The sequence below is a fragment of the Podarcis liolepis genome (assembly GCF_965112155.1).
Source record: "Podarcis liolepis genome assembly, chromosome: 15".
In the NCBI taxonomy this organism is placed as follows: Eukaryota; Metazoa; Chordata; class Lepidosauria; order Squamata; family Lacertidae; genus Podarcis; species Podarcis liolepis.
Genome location: NC_139566.1, coordinates 17225184 through 17247503, shown reverse-complemented (window position 1 = coordinate 17247503; position 22320 = coordinate 17225184). Strand labels below are relative to the sequence as shown.

The window sequence follows — 22320 nt, the reverse complement described above, 5'->3', positions numbered from 1 at the left end:
TGGACTGGCCCCCTGCTGAAAAAGTTTGCTGACCCCTGATTAAATGGCTAATACTGATAAATAAAGTTGGCGTGTATGTTTAAAAGAGAGATCAGAACTTGCGGGACTTAGACGACTCCATCCACACTCTCCAGGAGCGATGTGCATGTGTTTCAAAACTCAGAGGCTTGGAGGGTGGGGCCAGGCAAGCCACCACCCCCCCTGGCCCTTTAATCCCAGCTCCACCTGGGCTGGTTAAACAGGTTTGAAAGTCCAAGCGAAAGCAGAGGGTAAGCTGAGCATTTCCAGAGAATTATAGTCGCTATAGAGAGAACAACCGTTCCTAAACTGGATCTGCTTCCTGGTGTTTGGAACAAGCTCAGTTTTCTTTCCCCAGGTAAAAAAAAGGGGGACGTGAAGGCTGGGGAAGAGGGGATTTGGAGGGAGCAGAAAGTGGGGACGCTATAGTGGGCGCCATGCCTTCCTCCGTTTGGGTAAGCCCTGTTTTAATTTGCTTCTGCACCTTTTCCTCTTCAGAAATAGGAGCCACCTTGGGTTCTTCCCCTCTCCTAAACACAGACGGGTTACAGAAATATTTTCCATTGTGTTTCGATTGTGATCTCCCCTCCCATGTTGTGTTTTTGTGGTGGGAAACTGGCATTTCCTTGAAAATGGTCAGTGTTTTTAATAAATGCCACAGGCTTTGGGCTCCGAAGTTTTAAAATAAAACCTGTGTGTGTGTTAGTGATACACAAAGAAAACCAGGTAAGAAAAGGAAGAAGCCTTTTTGCACATCTGAATTGCACAGGGAATTCTACTCAAAGGATATTCCAGACACAGTTCTGTGATCCTTACTCAGAAAGTGATGCCCAATGGGTGTAGATAGAATCGGCAGCATTACGAAGCAATCTTGTGGACATTTGCTTTGGATGGGGAACTCTACTGAGCTGCACGCACACAGGATTGCTGCTTTAAATTGTTAGTTTTTAAATGAGGGGTTGCCAACTTTTTGGGGCCTCTGGGCACATTTAGAATTTGCAACTCCCAGTCAGACTAGGGCTGTATGTTAACTATGCAAAAGTGGTATAGGATTTGGAATGCTTCTATTTTATTTATTTCATAAAATTTCATACACCGCTTGATTGTAAACGGACAAGCAAACACGCAAAGCGTTTTACAAAAAAGAGAAGGCAATAAAATTGTAAATAAGAAGACTTGAGTCCTGATAATTTAAGGTTTTCAAAAAGTAAAAATAGGAATAAAAAAAAAAACAGATTAAAGCTTGCATCAGCTTTCGAAACGTCCTTCCAAGTTCTATGATTCTATCTAGGCAGGCTTGTCTAAACAAAAATGTTTGTAGTAGGTGCCGAAAAAGGGCACCTGCTTGATATCAACAGGCAGGGAGTTCCAGAGTTTGGGTGCTGCCACACTAGAATATCGAGTTCTTACAAAGGCAGAATGGGTATTATGTGGCACTTGCGATGGTGCCAGTTCTGCCGATTGAAGATTGTGCTTGTAGACAAACTAACACAACATTGCATTGTAGTCAGAGGTGATGTTACCACAGATAAATGTTATGACTCGCCTCCCATCATTTATTTCATTAATTCCTCACCAGAACAGCCTAGAACACCTTTTGTTCCCTTTTCCTTTTGGAGAGGTGTGTGAGCCTGAACTTTATCCAGATTTTCGTTATTTAGATATTGTGTCTCTGACTCTCTCTAAGGTTGATAGAAGCTTGTTAACTTTGCAAGCTTTGATCCTATATATTTGGCATTTATATATTATTTCCCAAGTGTGTCATGAAAATGCCCGGTTCACCTGTGTATATATATTTTTTCTGATGTACTATTTGGATGTTTTAATTCTTTTATATCAGTTGCATAGAATTGTACAGTTGGAAGGGACCTCGAAGTTTAATCTTTGTCATTCTTTACTAACCTGGTGTCCTCCAGATGTGTTGGACTACAACTCCCATCAGCCCTAGCCAGCATGGGATGCTGGGACTTGTAGTTCTAAAGTACAACTCTGCATGGGGCTGCCATTGAAGACGACTTGGAGACTTCAGTTGGTCCAGCCAGATTACTGGCAGGGGTTCCATTTATATCCCACGTGATTCCTGTTTTAAACGAGCAGCACTGACTTCCAGTTTGTTTCTGGGCTCAATACAAGGTGCTCATGTTAGTATTTAATGCCCTAAACAACTCAGACCTCAAATGCCTTTAAGGTTGCCTCCTTCCCCACAGACTCTCTTGGGTGTTAAGATTACCTCTTGGTAATTCCACTCTCAAATCTTCAGGAGGTGGTGGCCTAGGGACAGGGCCTTCTCTGTAGCAGCCCCTTAGATATGGCATGATCTGACATCCTCATCCTACAGCTTTCGGAAGATGCTGAAGATGTGCCTCTTTCTCCCGGCTTTTGACACTTGAGGCGTATGTTTTTCAGACTTACCTTACTGTTATGGTTGTAAGCTCTTTAAACTTGTTTTTAATACTGTGTTATAATTGTTGTAACCCACCCTGAGACCTTAGGGAGAAGGGCAGGTGATTGAAAACATACAATCAGTCAATCAGTATCTGGAGGACAGCATGAGCCAGGAGCATTGAGCAGGCAGAAAAAATGAAATAAGTCATTGATCAGGACCCTGTTTGCCTGTTGTACATTTTCAAAGTTCTAATCATGTTTTGGCTTCTGAACTGTGGTGAGAGCCAAACGGCATAGTTTGCTGTATGTGAAGAGCATTGGGACAATGTAAAAAGCCCCGTACAAATGCAAAGTAATTCTCCTTATCAGTTTTAATGTTTCCAAATAAGGCAGCAGCTGTCAGCTGGCTGCTTTAAATGGTGCAGTTCCATTGTTCACAAGAACGGAAGAAGGGACCTTATAGAGAGTCAGACTGTTTGTGCATCGAGCCCAGCGTTGTTGACTGGCAGGTGTCTTTTTGGAGACTGAACCTGGAACCTTCTATGTGCAAAGCAGAAGCTCAGCAAATGATTTATTTTATTTACTTTTCTTCCATAACGTGTATACACCGCACAGTTGTAAACAACAACAAACAAACAAACTGAATGTGGTTTCCAGAAAGAATAAAACAATAAAATTATTGGTAAAAACAACTGTTTAAAACATTTTGAAAATAAAAATAAAATCAGCAATAAACTAAAAACAAATTAAAGCACATGCTGGTCCTCTGCGTATCTGAGCTTGTTTAAACAAGCATGTTTGGGTTTTTTTAACATGCACTCTTTTTGAGTGCAAAGAAGGAACTTCCCTGTCAAAAGGCAGGGAGTTCCACAATGCGGGAGGTTCCACATTTCTGACAAGTGTAGAAAGAATATTGTGTGGCACCTGCAAGAGTGCCAGTGATGATCGTTCCCTTCATAGGGAACAATAAGTAACCTATATATTATTTTTATTTATATAAAAAAATAAAAGATTACCTGCTGCTTGGTTGTAAGAAAAAACACCTCAAAGTGGTTTACAAAAAGATGACAAAATTGAGGGAAATTAGCAACCCTACTTTAAAACATACAAAAGTTAAAATACTAGACATAAACTCTATTAATTGCAGCAAGCCACACAGCTCTGCATCTTTAACCTGCTGTCTGCTGCTTTTCCAAGATGCAAAAATAGTCTGATTTAAGACTGCATAGATCCAATTAAAACTGAAATGAATCGCGTAAACTATGGATCTCTGGGTCCAGCTGCCTGACTGGTTGCCATCTTAACCAGAAGATTAAAATTTCCTCAACTTTCTAAGCATCTGGGCTGGCTTGTCTAAAAAAAAATATTTCTAGTAGATGCCGAAAAGAGTATAGTGAAGGCAACTTCTTGATCTCAACAGGCAGGGAGTTCCAAAGTGCAGGTCCTGCCAAACTAACAGACTGAGTCCTTACAAATGTGGAACGGGTATTACATGGCACCTGTGGCATTGCCATTTCCACCAGTCTAAGCAGGTGGGCACATATGGGGTAAGGCAATCTCTTAGGTAAACTGGTCCCAAGTTGTTTAGGGCTTTATGTGGTACCTCGGGTTACATACGCTTCAGGTTACATACGATTCAGGTTACAGACTCTGCTAACCGAGAAATATTACCTCAGGTTAAGAACTTTGCTTCAGGATGAGAACATAAATCGTGCTCTAGCGGCGCAGCGGCAGCAGGAGGCCCCATTAGCTAAAGTGGTGCTTCAGGTTAAGAACAGTTTCAGGTTAAGAACGGACCTCCGGAATGAATTAAGTGCTTAACCTGAAGTACCACTGTAACACCTTGACCTTAGCCTGGTAGCAAATTTTTAACCAGTGTGGATTTCTGAGCAGGGATGTTATATGCTTAGAAAGCCTGCCTCCTGTCAGCAATCGTGCTGCAAAATTATGCACAAACTACAGCTTCTGGATCAAGCGCGAAGGAAGCCCCACATAGAGAGCATGGCTTCCACACTGCGCCACAAATAATAATATTAATAATAATAAACCTGAAATTTTGTGTATTGGTGGTGAGAGGACGGTTATTTAATGGAGCCGGTCATTCCTGATCAACAACTCACGGCTTGTAGGCAGCTGCCCAGGAAAACACCTAAAAGAACAGACTGTTTCATAGAGTTGTAGAATTACAGAGTTGGAAGGGACCATTTGCAGGAACTGTTCTGGAATTTCCACCTTGCCTGCCTTCCCACTCCTCCTTTTTTTGCAGGAGCTCAGTTGATGTCATCCCCCAGTACTCTTGCCTTACCTATGACCCATAGCTCAGTGGCAGACTGCCCGTTTGGCATGCGGAAAATTCCTGGTTCAGTCCTCACTGACCTCTCCAGCTAGGGCCTTCAATCAAATGCAAAAAATAAAAACATGGCACAGTTTCCTGCATTGTACAATTACAGTGGTGCCCTGCAAGACGAATGCCTCGCAAGACGGAAAACTCGCTAGACGAAAGAGTTTTCCGTTTTGTAGGTGCTTCGCAAAACGAATCTCCTATGGGCTTGCTTCGCAAGACGACAATGCCTTGCGAGTTCCTGCGGGTTTTTTCCCCTCCCCCCTTTTTTCTAAGTAGCGCTTATCAGCTGATCCGATCAGCAGATAAGCCGCTAAAAGCTGCTAATAGCGCTAATCCGCTAATCTGTCAATGGGCTTGCTTCGCAAGATGAAAAAACCGCTAGACAAAGAGAATCACAGAACGGTGTCTTGCGAGGCACCACTGTACTGACCCTTCTCTCATGTCCCCTTTTGGGAGGCAGCCTTTGAACACTGACTTATTGCCATGCCCACTTTGACAAGCATCTCTCCCCTCTGTGAGGGTCAGGCATGGGTCACTGCGGCCAACAAGATTAGCCACCCTAGGCTTGCCTGTTTCAGCTGAAAGTAAGCTGCCTTTATTTTTTGTTTTAACAGCAGACTGGAAGGTGATTTTGAACAAGACAGCAGGTGTTTCATGGAACTATAAAATTCAATTCTACAATTCCAGCTTTTGCTTTTTAAAAACAAAACAAGCAGCTTCCTTTCAGTTAAGGGAGCCAAGGCAAGAGCGGCTAATATTTTTTGGGACTGCAGGCTGCTTTGACCCATAGCTGACCTGGTCAAACTGCTTCATCATTAAGGGCATCCAACTGGCTGAAGCTGTCCAGCCTGTCTCCAGATCTCCAAGGCCAACACAGGTGTGTGTGGAATAGCCCAAACAGGCACCAGTACCTTTCCACAGGGCCTGCAACTGGTGCAGTCATAGCTCAGGGCAATGTCCCTTAACAGCAAAGGCAGCCTCTCCTTAGAGCCCCGTTGCATAAGATTGAGCCTGCTGGATCAGGCCAGTGGCCCATCTAGTCCAGCATCCTGTTCTAACAATGAGCAAACAATTCCCGGTGGGAAACCAGCAAGCAGGATTCAAGCACAAGAGCACTGACCCCACCTGTGGTTTCTATTATATACTGAAGTTCTCACCCTGGGCTTGCAGGGGGATACTGTAGATAGTTTTCACTCAGGTCTGCATATGCAAATAAGGAATTGAAAATGACGTTCAGTGATTGGATATTTACAGAAAATTGTTACTGTTGCTTTGTAGTTGAGCTCTATATGAGCAGGTTGGCTGAACCCTTCAGTTCAGTTCTGTTCTGGCCTGTGAATAAACAAGAGCTGTCTGAAGAATCGCTATGTCATCTGATATGTTCACCCACAACAGTTTCCACCAACTGGTATTCAGAAGAGTGGCTGGGGAAACCCAGCCAGATGGGCGGGGCATAGATAATAAAATTATTATTATTATCTCTGCTGTGGAGGTGGAGCATAGCCATTGTGACTAGCAGCCGTCGACCGCCCTCTCTTCCATAAATTTGTCTAATCTTTTACAGCTACCCAAACAAGTGGCAATCTCTGCCTTCCTGTGGGAGCGAGTTTAACACTGGACTTTCTTTTCTCTGCCCTGAACCTTCCAACATTCAGCTTCATTGGAAGCCCACAAGTCCTAGTGTTGTGAGAGAGGAAGAAAAACTTTCTCCGTGCCTTGAATAATTTTATAAACTTCTATTTCACGTCTTACTCATGTTTTCTCTAAAGTAAGAAATCCCAAACACTGCCACATTGCCTTATAGGGGAGTCATCCCATCCCCTCGGTCATTTTGAGGTCCTTTTTCTAAACCATTTCCAACTCCACAATATCCTTTTTGAGGTGAGGTGACCAGTCCTGTACAGAATAGTCCAAATGTGCATGCACTTTTGCAAAATCCTTATTTGTTATTACTTCATATATACATGTTTTGACGTCTATCAGCCTTTGCCATCCTGGAGCCTCCAGGTGTTTTGGACTATAAGTCCCATCAGCCCCAATAAGCATGACTGATGAGAGTTGTAGCGTGAGGCATCTGAAGAACGCCAGGTTAGGGAAGGCCAATGTGCAGGTGATATTTTACAGTAGGGGTGGAAAGATCATTGGCCAGCGAGATCTAGAACTCCGAAATCACTAACAGAAGACAAACAGATTTAAAGAAATCTGAGCTCATGAATTCTTTTGCTTGTTTTTTTTTAGTACTGCTAAGGCACAAAAGAAAAAGGGGAAAAAGTACTGCTAAGGTACTTCAGCGATAGACGTTTATAGAATTATACTTGGGGTGGAAAAAGTGAATAGGGGAGAGTTTTTTTCTCCCTCTCCCTCTCTCTTAAGACAAGAAGTTGTGGACATTCAACAAAGCTGAATGTTGGAAGATTCAGGGCAGATAAAAGAAAGAACTTCTCTCAGCACATAGTTAAACTATGGAACTCACAAGGTAAAGGTAAAGGGAACCCTGACCATTAGGTCCAGTCGTGACCGACTCTGGGGTTGCGCTCTCATCTCGCTCTATAGGCCGAGGGAGCCGGCGTTCATCCGCAGACAGCTTCCGGGTCATGTCGCCAGCATGACTAAGCCGCTTCTGGCGAACCAGAGCAGCACACGGAAACGCCGTTCACCTTGCCGCCGGAGCGGTCCCTATTTATCTACTTGCACATGACGTGCTTTCGAACTGCTAGGTTGGCAAGAGCAGGGACCGAGCAACAGGAGCTCACCCCGTCGCAGTGATTCGAACCGCCAACCTTCTGATCGGCAAGTCCTAGGCTCTGTGGTTTAACCCATGGTTCCCATGGAACTCACAAAGAAATGTATTAAAATACAGATGGTAAAAACTGTTCAGTTTCTGTTAATTGGTTCTCGTGGGAAACTTGCAGATTCTAGCTTAGCACAATTAACTCAAGCTGGTGTCAATTTACTCTTGGCAGAAAGCCCAGGTCTGCTTGACCTAGAAACTACTCACTCTGATTGGTTAACGACCAGCACTCAACTCTGTTATCAAGGGATTGCTAGCACAGTTTGGTGTGAGGTGTGTTAGGAGTTAGAAGTGCTGTGTATGGTTTTGAGAGAGAGAAAGAGAGGATTTATTTTGCTTTGTTTTGTATGCAGAAACTCTGCTGGTTTTATTTTTCCTTTTAATAAATCCTGTAAATAGTTATTCTGAGTCTAGCTGACTAGTCATTACCGCCGCAACTAGCTTCCTCGCTGTGCAGGAAAACTCTGCTACGTTTGGGCTAAAGCCAGTAGGGCTATGCCTGACACTTCAAAGTTCCATGAGGTTATGGGCATTGTGCTGCCAGCCGGAGTTGCGGTGGTGTCAGCATCAACGGCGTTGGTTCCAGTAGTTCCAGAAGTTGTTGTTCCTGTTGGTGCAGCAGATGGACTCTGGCTGGTTCCTGACCGTGGTGAGCTGGTGACACAGCGGACACAAGGACAACAGCTGCAGCGTGTGAGTGCTGGGTGCTGTGGTTCCTGTTTTCTCTCTCGGTGGTCGTGAGTAGCTGGTTCCGGGTTCCAGGGACATCGCTCTCAAGATGGCCTCACAACCAGTTCAGATGGCTTTTGAGCGTCTGAATGACTCCAATTACTTGCTGTGGTCGGAACGCATGCAGGCAGTGCTGCAGAGGGATCGTCTCTGGCAAGTGGTGAGTAAGTTTCCTGCGAAGCCTGATGATGAAGACCTTGATAAAGACCAAAGAGCAAGGGCCACAATTGTCTTGGGGCTGGAAGATTCCCAGTTGCCGTATGTGAGGGGAATCAAGACAGCTAGAGGTGTGTGGCAAGCACTTAAAGAACTCCATGTGCGTGAGACAGCAGTTTCCAAGCTGTTCATTCGCAAGGCATTGTACAAGGCAATGTTACAGCCTGGGGTTACAATGCAGGAACACCTACACAGTTTACAGTTAAAGTTTGTTGCGCTACAGGAAAGAGACTGTGCGTTAGACCAGCAGGAGAAGGTGGCTATTATTTTGAGTTCTCTCCCGGAAAGCTGGGATAATTTAGTTTTGTCTCTAGAAGGCATGCAGGAGCATGATTTATCAGTCAGTTACGTTACTGGGCGTTTGATTGAAGAATGGCAGAAGAGGCAAGAAAGGTCGGTGGCTGCAGAGGCTTCTACAGGTGGGCGGTTTGGAAGGAGTTCTCATGCCGTGCCAGAGGTGAAGCAAGAGCAGCGTACCGGTGAGGAGTCAGCGTTTGCTGTTAGGCGTTGTTTCCGATGTGGGTCTTCAGCGCATCTAAAACGACAATGTCCGGAGTTGGTCAAGTCTCAGTTGCCGGTGCAGGAGCAGAGACGAGATCAGCAGCAGCAGCAGCATAAAAAGAAATTCTTCAAACAAAAACAGTCGGCTCAGCTGGTGACCGGCGAGGTCAAGATTGCTGATGTGAAACAAGCGGTCTGGGTGGTCGATTCGGGAGCGTCTCGCCACATCGTGAATTCAGATGAATTGTTTGTTTCCAAGAACTCAGCACAGCGCAGCCAGGTGGCTCTAGCAGACGGAAGTACTTCCGAAGTGATTTCGGGGGGTGCAGTTTTTGTTCCTTGTCTTCGTGAATGCCTGCAAAATGTACTTTGTGTGCCTTCATTAAGGAGCAATCTGATGTCTGTAGATTGTTTGCTAAAAGCTGGGTTTAAAGTGTATTTTGAAGGAGACAGTTGCATTATTAAGAAGGCTGGTGAGATTTTAGGCACTGCTAAGTCAGAGGGAGGCTTGTTTTGGCTTAAAGCAGGATCTCAAGTTGCAGCAGTAGTCAGTAAATCTCAGCCTGCAGTGAATAACAAAGCTATACATGACAACTGTGTGCACTTATTGCATAGGAAAATGGGGCATGCTTGCTGGAAAAGTGTACTAAAAATGTCTGAATTGGCTGATGGGGGTAATTTAAAGAGTTGTAACAAGTACCTTGATTGTAATGTGTGTAAAAAGGTTAAAACCCACAGAGTCTCTTACCCCAGAAGTGACAGAGTCAGTGAGTCACCGCTACAGCTGGTTCACATGGACGTAATTGGTCCATTTGCTGTAAGCAGGGGTGGAGCGCGTTTTTCACTAACAATTGTGGATGACGCCACGCGTTACTCTTGGGTTTTTCCCATGAAGAATAAGGGTGACGTGTTCACTAAGTTTAAAGGCTGGGTGGCATCTGTGGAAAGATTTCTGTCCATTAAACTCAAAAGGATTCAGACGGACAGAGGTGGCGAATTTATGTCAAATGCCTTTAAAGATTGGTTACAAAAGCGTGGCATTGGGCATAGAAAAACGAACGTTTTTTCCCCAGAGGAGAATGGCGTTGCAGAACGAAAAAACAGATCTTTACAAGATATGATGTTTGCCATGCTTGATGATGCTGATTTGCCCATGTCTTATTGGGGAGAGAGCATGCTCACCGCGTGTTATCTCCAAAATAGGCTCTTTCATCAAACAATAGGTACAACCCCGTACTTTAAATTGTTTCAGAAAAAACCTAAAATTGACCATTTGCATGTGTTTGGATCAAAAGCCTGGGTATTAATTCCGAAACAAATGAGAAAGAAGGGAGATCCTAAGACCAAACAGCTAGTGTTTGTGGGTTACCAGGAGCTGGGAAAAGGTTTCCGTTTTGCTGAAGGGACAAATGGCATTGTGATCTCCAGGAATGCCAGTTTTTGTGAACATAGTGGCTGGGAGAGACTACATGCCAATACTGAGGTTTGGTTTGAACCTTCTCAGGAGCTTCATGACTCTGAAGGTAGACACAGAGAATCAGAGTCTGAGGGGGAGGAAAGTTCAGATAAGAGCTCTCAAGAAAGTGGAGTTAGCCAGAGACCAGTTGCTAAGCAACAAAAGAGAGGTCGTAGTTCTGAGGAGGAAAGTGGGTCAGAAGAAAAATTTTCTCCCAGAAGATCTAAAAGACAAAATAAAGGAGTGCCTCCGGTGCGTTTTTCTCCTGATACTGCAAATGTGTTTAGTGTAAGTGCAGAACCCAAGAGTTTTCAGGAGGTGTTAAAGTTACCAAAAGAGGAGGCAGAGCGCTGGAAACAGGCAATGGAGGAAGAGATGTCCTCTCTGAATGAGCACAAGGTTTTTACACCAGTAGCAGCGCCTGAGGGGGCAAAGATTGTAGGCTGCAGGTGGGTGTACAAACTTAAACCTCTGGTGACAGGAGAGTACAAATACAAAGCTCGTTTAGTTGCTCAAGGATACTCTCAGAGGCCTGGAAAAGATTATGACGAGACTTTTTCCCCTACTGCTAAGGGGGACAGTGTAAGGCTGATTCTAACACTTGGAGCAAAGAGAAAACTCCTGTTAAACCATTTTGATATCCAGACTGCATATTTACATGCATCAATATCAGAAGACCTGTATCTAGCCGAACCGCCTGGTTATGAGACAGGTTCCAATAGAGTGTTAAAATTAAACAAAGCTCTATATGGTCTCAAACAGGCTGCAAGATCTTGGAACAAATGTTTCCATGAGGCCTTAGTGTCATTTGGTTTCAAGCAGAGTACAGCTGACAATTGTGTTTATGTACGTGGTACAGGCAGCGATCAAGAGTTTTGTCTGATTTATGTAGATGATGTTTTGTATGCCTGCAAAACAGATAAACAAACTAAAAGGTTTGCCAAGCAATTGTCCAGTAAGTTCAAAGTGAAGGACTTAGGCCCGGTTAGGACATATCTAGGGTTGGAAGTGTGCTGGGCCCAAGATGGCAGCTGCCTAATTAGTCAGCAGAACAAAGTTAAACAACTACTGACTACATACAGGATGCAGGATTGCAAAGGGGCAGCGGTGCCTATGGATCCAGGTTTCATAAAAACACTTCATATAGATGAGAGTCCTGAATTTGAACATCCTGATGTATATCACTCTGTAATTGGAAGTTTATTGTATCTAGCACAGTGGTCCAGACCTGATATTAGCTATGCAGTAGGCATATTAAGTAGATTGGTCTCAAAACCCACACTAAATGCCTGGAAAGGGGTAAAACAAGTTCTGAGGTATCTCAAACAGACAATTGGCTATATGTTACAATTAAATTCTTCAGAGGATGAAATGTTGAGTTGCTACTGCGATAGTGACTGGGGAAATTTGCCAGATAGAAAATCTGTCACAGGACTAGTCATAATGGTCGGTGGAGCTTTAATCAGCTGGCGGTCACGCAAGCAAGACGTTGTAAGCGTGTCATCAACGGAATCAGAGTATGCCGCATTGAGTGAATTGTGCAACGAGGTGATTTATTTCAAGCATTTGTTAACAGATTTAAATGTGAATTGTGGAGAACCAGTACAAGTTTACATTGATAATCAAGCTTGTATAACCTTAAGTAAAACAGAGGGTTTCAAATCGCGTTCCAAACATATCTCTGTAAAATACCAAAATGTACGTTGCTGTGTACAAGACAATATAATCACCTGTACTTATGTATCAAGTGAAGAAAATGTAGCAGATGTATTAACTAAACCATTGGCAAAGGTAAAGAACAAGCGAATGTGCAAGGGTTTAGGTTTGCTGGAAAAATAATCTCCTACATAGGTGTATTTGGTGTTAATTGTTCAGCAGAATCTGTGAGGGGGTGTTCAGTTTCTGTTAATTGGTTCTCGTGGGAAACTTGCAGATTCTAGCTTAGCACAATTAACTCAAGCTGGTGTCAATTTACTCTTGGCAGAAAGCCCAGGTCTGCTTGACCTAGAAACTACTCACTCTGATTGGTTAACGACCAGCACTCAACTCTGTTATCAAGGGATTGCTAGCACAGTTTGGTGTGAGGTGTGTTAGGAGTTAGAAGTGCTGTGTATGGTTTTGAGAGAGAGAAAGAGAGGATTTATTTTGCTTTGTTTTGTATGCAGAAACTCTGCTGGTTTTATTTTTCCTTTTAATAAATCCTGTAAATAGTTATTCTGAGTCTAGCTGACTAGTCATTACCGCCGCAACTAGCTTCCTCGCTGTGCAGGAAAACTCTGCTACGTTTGGGCTAAAGCCAGTAGGGCTATGCCTGACACTTCAAAGTTCCATGAAAAACAGCACTATTAAAATTAATACAAGGGACCCGGCTCGGTAGCAGACAGTGTTAAGCCAAATGTTCCACCCAAGAGGCCATGATGAGTAATTTGGAGGGAAGTGACGCCACATTGGTGTCCTGGGTTGTAGCTGGAATCATGAGAGTATCTAGGGGAAATGGGTAGAGTTGTGGGGTGTGGCTCCTTCCCTTTTTCCTCCTGGCTTTATAATCCTCCAAGTCTTCTTACAACAGGCCAGGAAGGTAGCATTCTGGTTGGGCTGGGTCCTGGTTTCTGGCTAGGTGACAGCCCAGTTCATCATCGCTGAGTAACCAGAGCCTACCTAGTCCTGCTTGATCTGGATTTAGGAACCTGGGCATCCAGCTCACAAGTCTGTGGCTTCCATTTCAGGATCGAGGCTGGTCATTTCCCTTCTAAATATTAACCCAGGGTTACAGTTCTGTCATTGGCGCTCATGAGAGCCCTTATTGATTCTCATGAGTCAAGACTGTCTGTGCCAAGGTTTAAGGTTCACAAAAGGGTAACCATAATGAAGAAAGGTTGCAGCGTTTGGGGGGGTTTTTTAGTTTAGAGAAAAGTTGAGAAAGAGGCGACGTGATAGAAGTTTATAAAATTATGCTTGGCTTTGGGAAAGTGGATAGAGATAAGTTTTTCTTGAAGCTACGACTTGTTGACTTCCAATGAAGCTGAACATTGGAAGATTCAGGACAAGATAAAAGAATGTCCTTCACACAGTACATAGGTAACATATGGAACTCCCTCCCACTGGAGGCAGTAGATGGCTTTAAAAAAAGAGGATTAGACAAATTCATAGTGGAAGGAAGAGGCTATGCTCTGCCTCCACAGTCAGAGGCAGTAATGCTTGTGAATACAACCATCTGCTTGGCGCCCCCTTTGGCCTGATCCAACAGGCTTTTCTTACATTTTTATGTCCTTAAGCTTTTTCCACTGTTGATATTTGCTTGCGTTGGGAGGCCTGGTTTTATAGAACAGTCCTATAATGGCTGCCTTTAAACTGAGTCATGTATGCTTTTCCACCCCTTTGTAGAGCCAGACGGAGATGAGGCGAGCCTAGCTATAAACTTGTCCAGAAACAGATTGCACCTCCACTTTCCAGATCTAAATTGCCCTCCCGGAAGCAGGGAGTCATCAGGATCAGGGATAGATTGCGGTTATGGCGCCCTAGCTTGAGAAGCCCACTGGATGCAACTGTCCCCTTGAGAAGAAGTCAAAACTTGCTGGAGATCTTCCTGGAGGTCCCAAAATGGCGGCTGCTATCCCTTTGGAGGAGGTGGTGATGGTAGCCTTGGGAAAGGACCCGTCTGAGAACCAGGAAGTGACAAGTTACACCCCAGAGCAGAATTCTGAGGCGACCCTGCCATGGGATCAAGCCCGTCATGATACGTCTTGTGAGACGCCAACGCTGGAAACGTTGGAGACTGACTCCAGACCAAGTCCTGAGGGGAGCAGGGAAGAGGCCATTATGGGGCCTGGAGTGGACAGTGAGGCCTTCTCTGGAGTTCCTGCTACCCAAGTGGTGGAGGAGAAGGAGGAGGAGGAGGAGAAAGAGGATGACAACTGTATGCCTGCGGTGGCGGCCCAAGTCTTCATCCCCATCGACCCCTACTGCATCGAACGCACGCCAGTAACCGAGAAAAAGGAATGGTACCCGGTGTACGATGAAGAGGATGAGATTATCCGCTGTGAGAGGGAGAACGCCACCCTTGAGAAGCAGAACTTCATCTCCCGCGGCTACTCGGCCCATTTTGACGACTCGCCCAGCTACAAGGGGAAGCCAGGCAAGACCTGCGCCGAGAGGTGGCCTTGCTTTCAAAACGGCACCTGCAGCTCAGCCAACCTCAAAGCGATGGCTTCCATGATTGGAGCCGCCGTCATCTTCCCCTGCCTGATCTACGGGGCATATGTCTTCTTGCCCTTTGACGCGCCCTTCATGCCCACCATGAGCTCCCGCCTGGTCTACACCATGCGCTGCGGCGTCTTTGCCACCTTCCCGATCATCGTAGGTGAGCATCTGGCTGTGGGTTTTGCTCCGGGGAGAAAGGGTTTCCCTGCCAGGTTTGGCCAAAAAGCCTTTCGGAAGCCTTTTCAGTTTGAGGGCCACATTCCCTTTTAGGAATCTGGTCAAGGGCCACTTGCCTGGGGGTGGGGCAGGTGCCAGAGGTAAAAGATGGCAGAACCACAAGTGTGAATTGTACCTTTGTATATAGTAGGCTAGTTTTTACACACACTCCTCTATCTTCTAACTGGGCGAGTGAAAGGCATGGTTGGAATTCAAGGACAAAAGTACTCAAGGAGGGCATTGCAGGAGGGTGGACTAAATGGGGTACCAACCCTATGATTCTAGGGTGCAAAATAGGACCAAGGAGGGGGTTTGCCTGGTGTGAGGAGGTGTGACCTGAGGGGAGTCCTGAGGGCTGGAAAGAGAGGGCCTCTTTTGACCCCCGTCCTGCTGTTCATTTGACCCCTGCAGTCCAGTTTCCCCCATTCTTGCTTCTCAGCACCCCAAATGTACCAGCTGCAGACTTGAATCAGTTATGCAAATCTAGCACACTTTAATCTATTTCCACACTTTTCATAATGGCGTCTGCTAGCGCTGAGAACTTTTCCCACCAATACTGACGACCGTTCTTGCTCTCCCTCTCTGGCCTGAGATTTTACTGGTCATGTTGTTGTTGTTTAGTCATTTAGTCATGTCCAACTCTTCGTGACCCCATGGACCAGAGCACGCCAGGCACTTCTGTCTTCCACTGCCTCCCGCAGTTTGGTCAAACTCATGCGGGTAGCTTCAAGAACACTGTCCAACCATCTTGTCCTCTGTCGTCCCCTTCTCCTTGTGCCCTCCATCTTTCCCAACATCAGGGTCTTTTCCAGGGAGTCCTCTCCTCTCATGAGGTGGCCAAAGTATTGGAGCCTCAGCTTCACGATCTGTCCTTCCAGTGAGCACTCAGGGCTGATTTCCTTAAGAATGGATAGATTTGATCTTCTTGCAGTCCGTGGGACTCTCAAGAGTCTCCTCCAGCACCATAATTCAAAAGCATCAATTCTTTGGCGATCAGCCTTCTTTATGGTCCAGTTCTCACTTCCATACATCACTACTGGGAAAACCATGGCTTTAACTATACGGACCTTTGTTGGCAAGGGTCATAGAAACTATAAACTTGCTCATAAAAACAGTGCTGTGAAATATATGTACTCTCTTGTGCCAGATTTCAGAATTTGCATTTGTGCAATAGGTGAACAAATGCGCTTCTCAGGCGATGCCCAACCCCGGCCTGTAATATTCTTCAGGGCTTTTTATTGTTTGATTTCCGTGTTGATATTCTGAGGGTGTGTAAACAGACTTGCTTTTTCTGGCAGATCAAGCTGGGACCTGTTCTCACTTTACTCTGTACATGATGCCATGCTGAATGAGGATGCTATTTAAATATCAAAAACTGTAATTCCAAAGGGCATTTACACCATGTTGCAAATGGATCTAGGATTCCCTGCCCAGGACTAAGACTGGAGGAAAAACTAGTTGTGCCATTTCCAGTAGAACCTAATGTTGCACAGTTCTGATTGGCCAATACTTGCAATATCAACAACCCACCTCTTCTCTGCCCTGGTCCCTAGAGTGGTCTTGCTTCTCTTGTATATGTCTGATGTCAATAGGCAGAGAGTTCCATAGTGTAGGTGCTGCCGCACTAAAAGAAGGATTTCTTACAAATGCCTCCTCTTGCCCCCTCCCCAGTTTTAACCAAATCACTTGTCCCAATAGCCTGCTCAAAACAGTTGCTAACAGGGCTACAATTCCCAGAGTTCCCTGAGAAGCAGGATTGGGAGTTAAACTACTCTGGTTAACAGTGTGAAGGGAATAGGGAGTGTCCTAACTATTCTCAGCACCTTTAATGAACTACAGTTCCCAGAATTCTTTTCAGGGAAGCCACAACTGTTTAAAGTGGTGTGACAATGTTTTCAATGGATGGTGTGAATGTGGCCCTTGGAACCAAGGTGGCAGGTCCCTGAGAAAGTCTGGGAACCACTAAACTAAAGGTTTGTTTTCTAGTTGTCAAATGAGCCTTGCCAGCTTGGGGAATAGTCAAAGACATTCCTGCAGATCATATTGGTGATTGAGCTGGAATAAAAGGGTTTAGGTGGTCTGGATTTTGTAAATTAATATGAGGGCCTTGAACCCAGCTCGGAAGCAGATGTCCTGGGATGCAGGGTCCTGGCATCCTTTGAAGTCCACTGCATCTTCATGTTCAGGTATCTGAGTGCACTCTCTCTCTCTCTCTCTCCATCCTGCAGGTATGATTGTGTACGGGGTCTCGCGGATCTGTTTCTCCTCCTTGCAGCCCTTTGGCGAGCTGCGCCGGGAGGTGGAGATCCACCGCCACTACGTCTCCCAGTCAGTCCAGCTCTTCATCCTGTACTTCTTCAACATCTCCGTCCTCTCCACTTACCTGCCCCAGGAAGGCCTCAAGCTCATCCCTCTGCTGACAGCCCTCTTTGCCATTTCACGGTAAGAGAGAGAAGCAGAAACGCAGCGAATGGTTAGTGGTGGCAGCACAGGCGCAATTTCAACAGCAGGCCCAGCAGGGCCTCCTCGTCTGGAGGCTCCTATTGCAGCAGCCATGGCCAGGTCCACACCATCCATTTTTAAAACGCTAGGGTATCACTTTAAACAGTCATGGCTTCTTCCCGCGAAGAATCCTGGGAGCTGCGGTTTGTTAAGGACGCAGAGAGATGCTAGAAGGACCCTATTTCTCTCCCTGGGCAGGTTGGCTATGAAAGCAGACTCTGGATTGTGTCTCAGTGACAGAGCACCTGCTTCTCATGGAGAAGGTCCCAGGTTCTTTTTTTTAAAAAAAAAAAACATTTTTATTGATTTTCCAATAAAAAACATCCAATTAATATATCCAATCATAATACTCCAATTAAAACAAAAAACAAATAAAAAGACCAAATTATAGTCCAAATTATAATTATTAATTTTTCAGAGCTCCCCACGGTCTGGATCTCTGAAGAGTATCTCCACATCTCAGGCCTGCCTCTCCTCGTTGTTCCCATATTTTCCACATCTCGATTTTGACGCTTTATAATTCTCCGTCCCTGAGTCCACGATTCTCAGTCATGTCAAACATCATATACTTTCATCCGCCGAATACATCTTTGTTAGTATATATTTTTCCAACTGTCTTTTTATCAGCGCAGCTCCCTCTGACTCCATTCCAATCCGGGATGTTGTAAAGTCTGTTATCTGAAGTTTAATGGCACAGCAACTCCCAGTCATTAATTGTCCGAACCTTCAGTCCCTGCTGGCATCTCCAGGTAAGGCTGGGAGAGAAACCCACCTGAAACCCTGGAAAGCCACTGCTGCCAGCCAGTGTAGGCAATACTGCACTAACTGGACCAGTATAAGGCAATTACCTATGATCCTATGAAAGTACCTGTGCTGCTGCCACAGTCTGCTTCAGGGGCTAATGCAGCCTAGAATACCTCCCCCGCCCTGCTTCCCATCATTAACTACTACAGCAAATGCACTTTCAGGGCCCCTCTAGGCAGAGTGCGTGGCTCTGAAGGAAGATCCTCAAGCAAGACAAGGAGAGCGCCTCATTGGGCGGGTGGTGGTAGGGCAGCCCAGCAGATAAAAGCTGCAAGACCAGGGGGGCACTCAGGCTGCCTTCATATTTCAATGGAAGGGCCGGTGGCCCTGCAGGTAGTACTGACCTAGAAGGGCCTGTCTTGGTCTAAAGGGTGGGGGGCACCAGCAGGTGACCAGCCAGTTTAATCTAGCTCATTAGAGGTGAGGCTGAGTTTTAGGCACGTTGTCTAATATTCCTGGGGAGACCGGCGGCTGATTATTTATATGTCACCTTTTTCCTCCAAGGAGCTCAAGATGGCTTACAGACTTTTCCTCCTCCCCATTTTATCCTACCCTGTGAGGTAGGTTAGGTTGCGAGGCAATGACTGGGCCAAGGTCACCCAGTGAACTTTGTGGCTGAGTGGGGATTTGAACCCTGGTCTCCTGGACCCTAGTCCAGCACACTAATCACTATACCACTGGGGCTACCCCCTCCCCTGCTGCACTGTCCCACAAAAGCCAGTTAAATCTCCATTTTTCATCTTCAAGGTCGTGACGGCATCTAGCATCACTGAAGTGTCGTGGGTTCCCACGAGGCCAGACACAGTGATAACAGCAAGAACCTTCACTGAACAAACAGAACTGGACAACAGGGGCAAAGCAACTGCTTATATACATTTCTGAAGGCCTGGGCCACTCCCACTCCCAACGTGATTGGCTGTCCAAACTTCCAAGCTGCGAATCATAACTCAGAGTTTAAGGACCAATGGCAGAGGCCCAAATCCTGAAATGTTCTGTGATTGGATATCATGTATCGAATTGGAACACAGGGGCTCAGTCCAAAACTCAAGCTCAGGCAAACAGAGACCACTGAATACATAACAATCACGACCATCTTTTGACCTTGCTTGCTTTCTCTCCTCCCTCCCACCCTTTCCCCCAATTTCCTCCAGGCTCCTCTACTGGCTAGCCTACGCCATGGGCCGCTCCTTCCGTGGTTTCGGATTCGGCCTGACGTTCCTGCCCCTCTTCACCATGCTGCTGTTCAACCTCTACAGCATGTTCATCATGGATCCAGAGAATATGTTTGCTGTGGCCGACAGCAGTGGCAAGTCCTCCCAAGAGAAGGAGCAGCGCATGGCAGCCCCCAAGCCTCGGTTCTGGGGCTGAAGAGGGCAGGCGGGGAGGGGAGAGGCCTCAGCCCAGACCCCCTCTCTTGGATGGCCACTGCCTTGCCTTGGACTCTGGCCTTGACCCAATGGACATTATACATGATGGCACTCAGGTCTCACTCAGGCCCACCATCCCCTGCTATAGTCCTAATGTTTGGTACATCTGTAGGGCAAGGAGCCCTCTTCCCCATTACTTGTGAGTCCACTTTGTCCTCAAAATGGGGGCCAAATTGTATCCTGTAGTATTCAAGCTTATTCTAGACCAGCTGCAAAGTTGAACTCTGAAGTGCAGGGAGCCTTATTGTGTGAGAAGTCTGAAGGCAGGGACATTTGTCGGCAGTGCTTTTTTTCTGGGGGGATGCAGGGGTACACATACCCCTAAACATTTTGTGAATCTTTGTACTTTTGTCCATTTACTGTATTTATTTTTCCCGATTTGAATTATAAAATGGTGAATTTCTTGAGTCAAAATGAGAGGACCCCTAAACATTTTTTTAAGAAAAAAAAGCACAGTTTGTAGGTCATCATCTCCTGGAAATAGGAGGAAATCAGAGTTACCCAGAAATGGTTGTGGTAGGGCCAGGCTGTGCAGGAAATGGACACTACATAGAACCATATACAGTGGTGCCTCGCAAGACGAAATTAATCCGTTCCTCGAGTCTCTTCATCTTGCGGTTTTTCGTCTTGCGAAGCACGGCTTAGCGGCTATTAACGGCTTAGCGGCTATTAACGGCTTAGCAGCTTTAAGAAAAAGGAAACAAACGCGCAAGAACTCGCAAGACGTTTCGTCTTGCGAAGCAAGCCCATAGGGAAATTCGTCTTGCGGAACGACTCAAAAAACGGAAAACTATTTCGTCTTGCGCGTTTTTTGTCTTGCGAGGTACCACTGTAATTGTAGCATTGAAAGGGACCCCAAGAGTCATCTAGTCTAACCCCCTACAATGCAGGAATTGCAGCTTAAGAACCCCTGGCAGATGCCCATCCGACCAGTTAAAATCCTCCAGGGAAATAGAGTTTGCCACCTTCCGAGGAAGTCCATTAAGCGGCTGAATAGCTCTTGCCACCAGAAAGTTTTTCTTGATGTTTGATGTTTCCTTTCTTGTCATTTGAATCCATTGATTCCTTGTCATGTGGCCCAACGTGCACATAAATTCATAGGAAAACCTAGATATGAGGCATGCTTCCAGCCAACAAAAATTTAGGCTGCAAAGTTTGCCTGGTCAGAGAGATCAGTGTCCCGGTCCAAAGCTAGCCAAAGCCAGAGGTAGAATGGAATAGGGTTACTGGATCTCCAGGACTGGCCTGAAGTCTCCAGGTTTGCCTGACCCCTGCTAAGTGGCAAAGGGGAGGCTTGGATCTCCAAGTGAGCAAGAGTGCAATTAATATAAAAGCATAAAAAGGGGGACTGTGCATGCAGATAGCGAGCTTCAGCCTGGCAGGACCTGGCTGCAAATTATTGTACAGACACTATGGGGTGGTGGTCTGCCCTCTCCCAATTAACCTCTGTCTCTGCCAGTTATTGTACATACTCTTGGGAAAGGGGCTCTCCAACCTTTACTCCTGCCTCCTCTCTCCCAATCAACCTCCGTCTCCAGGGTTCAGTGATAGGAGGAAATGCAGAGGAAGAACCACCAGTGGCTTCACCCCTGACAGGGGCCACCCCTAGGTCTCAGGTTTGAGTCCTGAAGTCTCAGGATCTGGGATGTTCCTGACCTGTCAGCCCTTGAGTTAAATATTGGTCAGCGGGGACTTGATTGCCTCTTTAGCTACCTTCAAGGTACCAGTTGCTGGAAGCTACAGGAGAGGGTACTAAGGTCCCGTTGCGGACACCTGGTTGGCCGCTGTCAGAATTGGATGCTGGACTAGTTGGGCTGTTAGCCTGATCTAGCAGGGGTCTTCCTATGTCTTGCATTTCTGAGATGCCGCACCCAGTGGCAGCCAGGAGCCGCGTCTCCTTTCAGGATGCTTCTCTTGCATAGGTAAAGGTAAAGGAGCCCCTGACCATTAGGTCCAGTCTTGGCCGACTCTGGGCTTGCGGCACTCATCTTGCTTTATTGGCCAAGGGAGCTGGTGTACAGCTTCTGGGTCATGTGGCCAGCATGACTAAGCCTCTTCTGGCGAACCAAAGCAGTGCACGGAAACACCGTTTACCTTCCCACCAGAGTGGTACCTATTTATCTACTTGCACTTTGACGTGCTTTCGAACTGCTAGGTTGGCAGGAGCAGGGACCGAGCAATGGGAGCTCACCCCGTCGTCGGGATTCGAACCACCGACCTTCTGATCAACAAGTCCTAGGCTCTGTGGCTTAACCCACAGCGCCACCCGCGTCCCAGGAGGCTCCCTCCACCAAGTGGCGACACCTCTGCAGAGGCTTCTGAGATCCTTCTGAGGCTGCTGTTGATGATGTACATGGGCTGTGTGCTCTAGAGATGCAGCTGCTCCAAACCTCCATCTTGGAATGTGAAGGCCTTTAAAGGAGGCCCAGTTGTTTGTGGAACACTTGTCTTTGACTCATCCTGTGATAAATCTCGTTTTAAAAACCATTTGTTGTCTAAGCCAGAATTTCCAAACTGCTCATGTTGGTGACACGACTTTTTCTACAGCTGCTAACCTTTAAGGTGAAGTGGGAATGCTGTCTCCAATGCCAGATAAATTCCAACCTAGTTGCTGTTACTAGGTGGATCATTAGGTCTTTATATAACACATTTTGCAGTTTTCTCTCAGGTGGGGGGGAAGTGATGGCAAGGCTAAACCTGGGTCTGGAGGGATAACTTGTGGTGCTATGGA

At 46.0% G+C, this 22320-nt stretch overlaps 1 protein-coding gene across 3 annotated transcripts; it reads left to right on the top strand.

Annotated features, from left to right (window-relative positions):
• Positions 1 to 203: 203 nt before the first annotated feature.
• TMEM79 (transmembrane protein 79) lies at positions 204 to 22076 on the top strand (the record flags this gene model as incomplete). 3 transcript variants are annotated; one of them, XM_083478132.1, is made up of 5 exons in its annotated part: positions 204 to 376; positions 13825 to 14800; positions 17085 to 17298; positions 19314 to 20156; positions 20431 to 22076. In XM_083478132.1, exons 2-4 carry the CDS (start codon positions 14041 to 14043, stop codon positions 19528 to 19530), a joined length of 1191 nt encoding a protein of 396 aa, XP_083334258.1. In that variant the 5' UTR covers positions 204 to 376; positions 13825 to 14040. The 3 variants fall into 3 exon arrangements, with proteins under 3 accessions (XP_083334258.1, XP_083334260.1, XP_083334259.1); XM_083478133.1 differs by having other exon boundaries at positions 230 to 482; positions 13831 to 14800; XM_083478134.1 differs by lacking the exons at positions 19314 to 20156; positions 20431 to 22076 and having other exon boundaries at positions 17085 to 17302.
• Between the last annotated feature and the right edge of the window lie 244 nt (positions 22077 to 22320).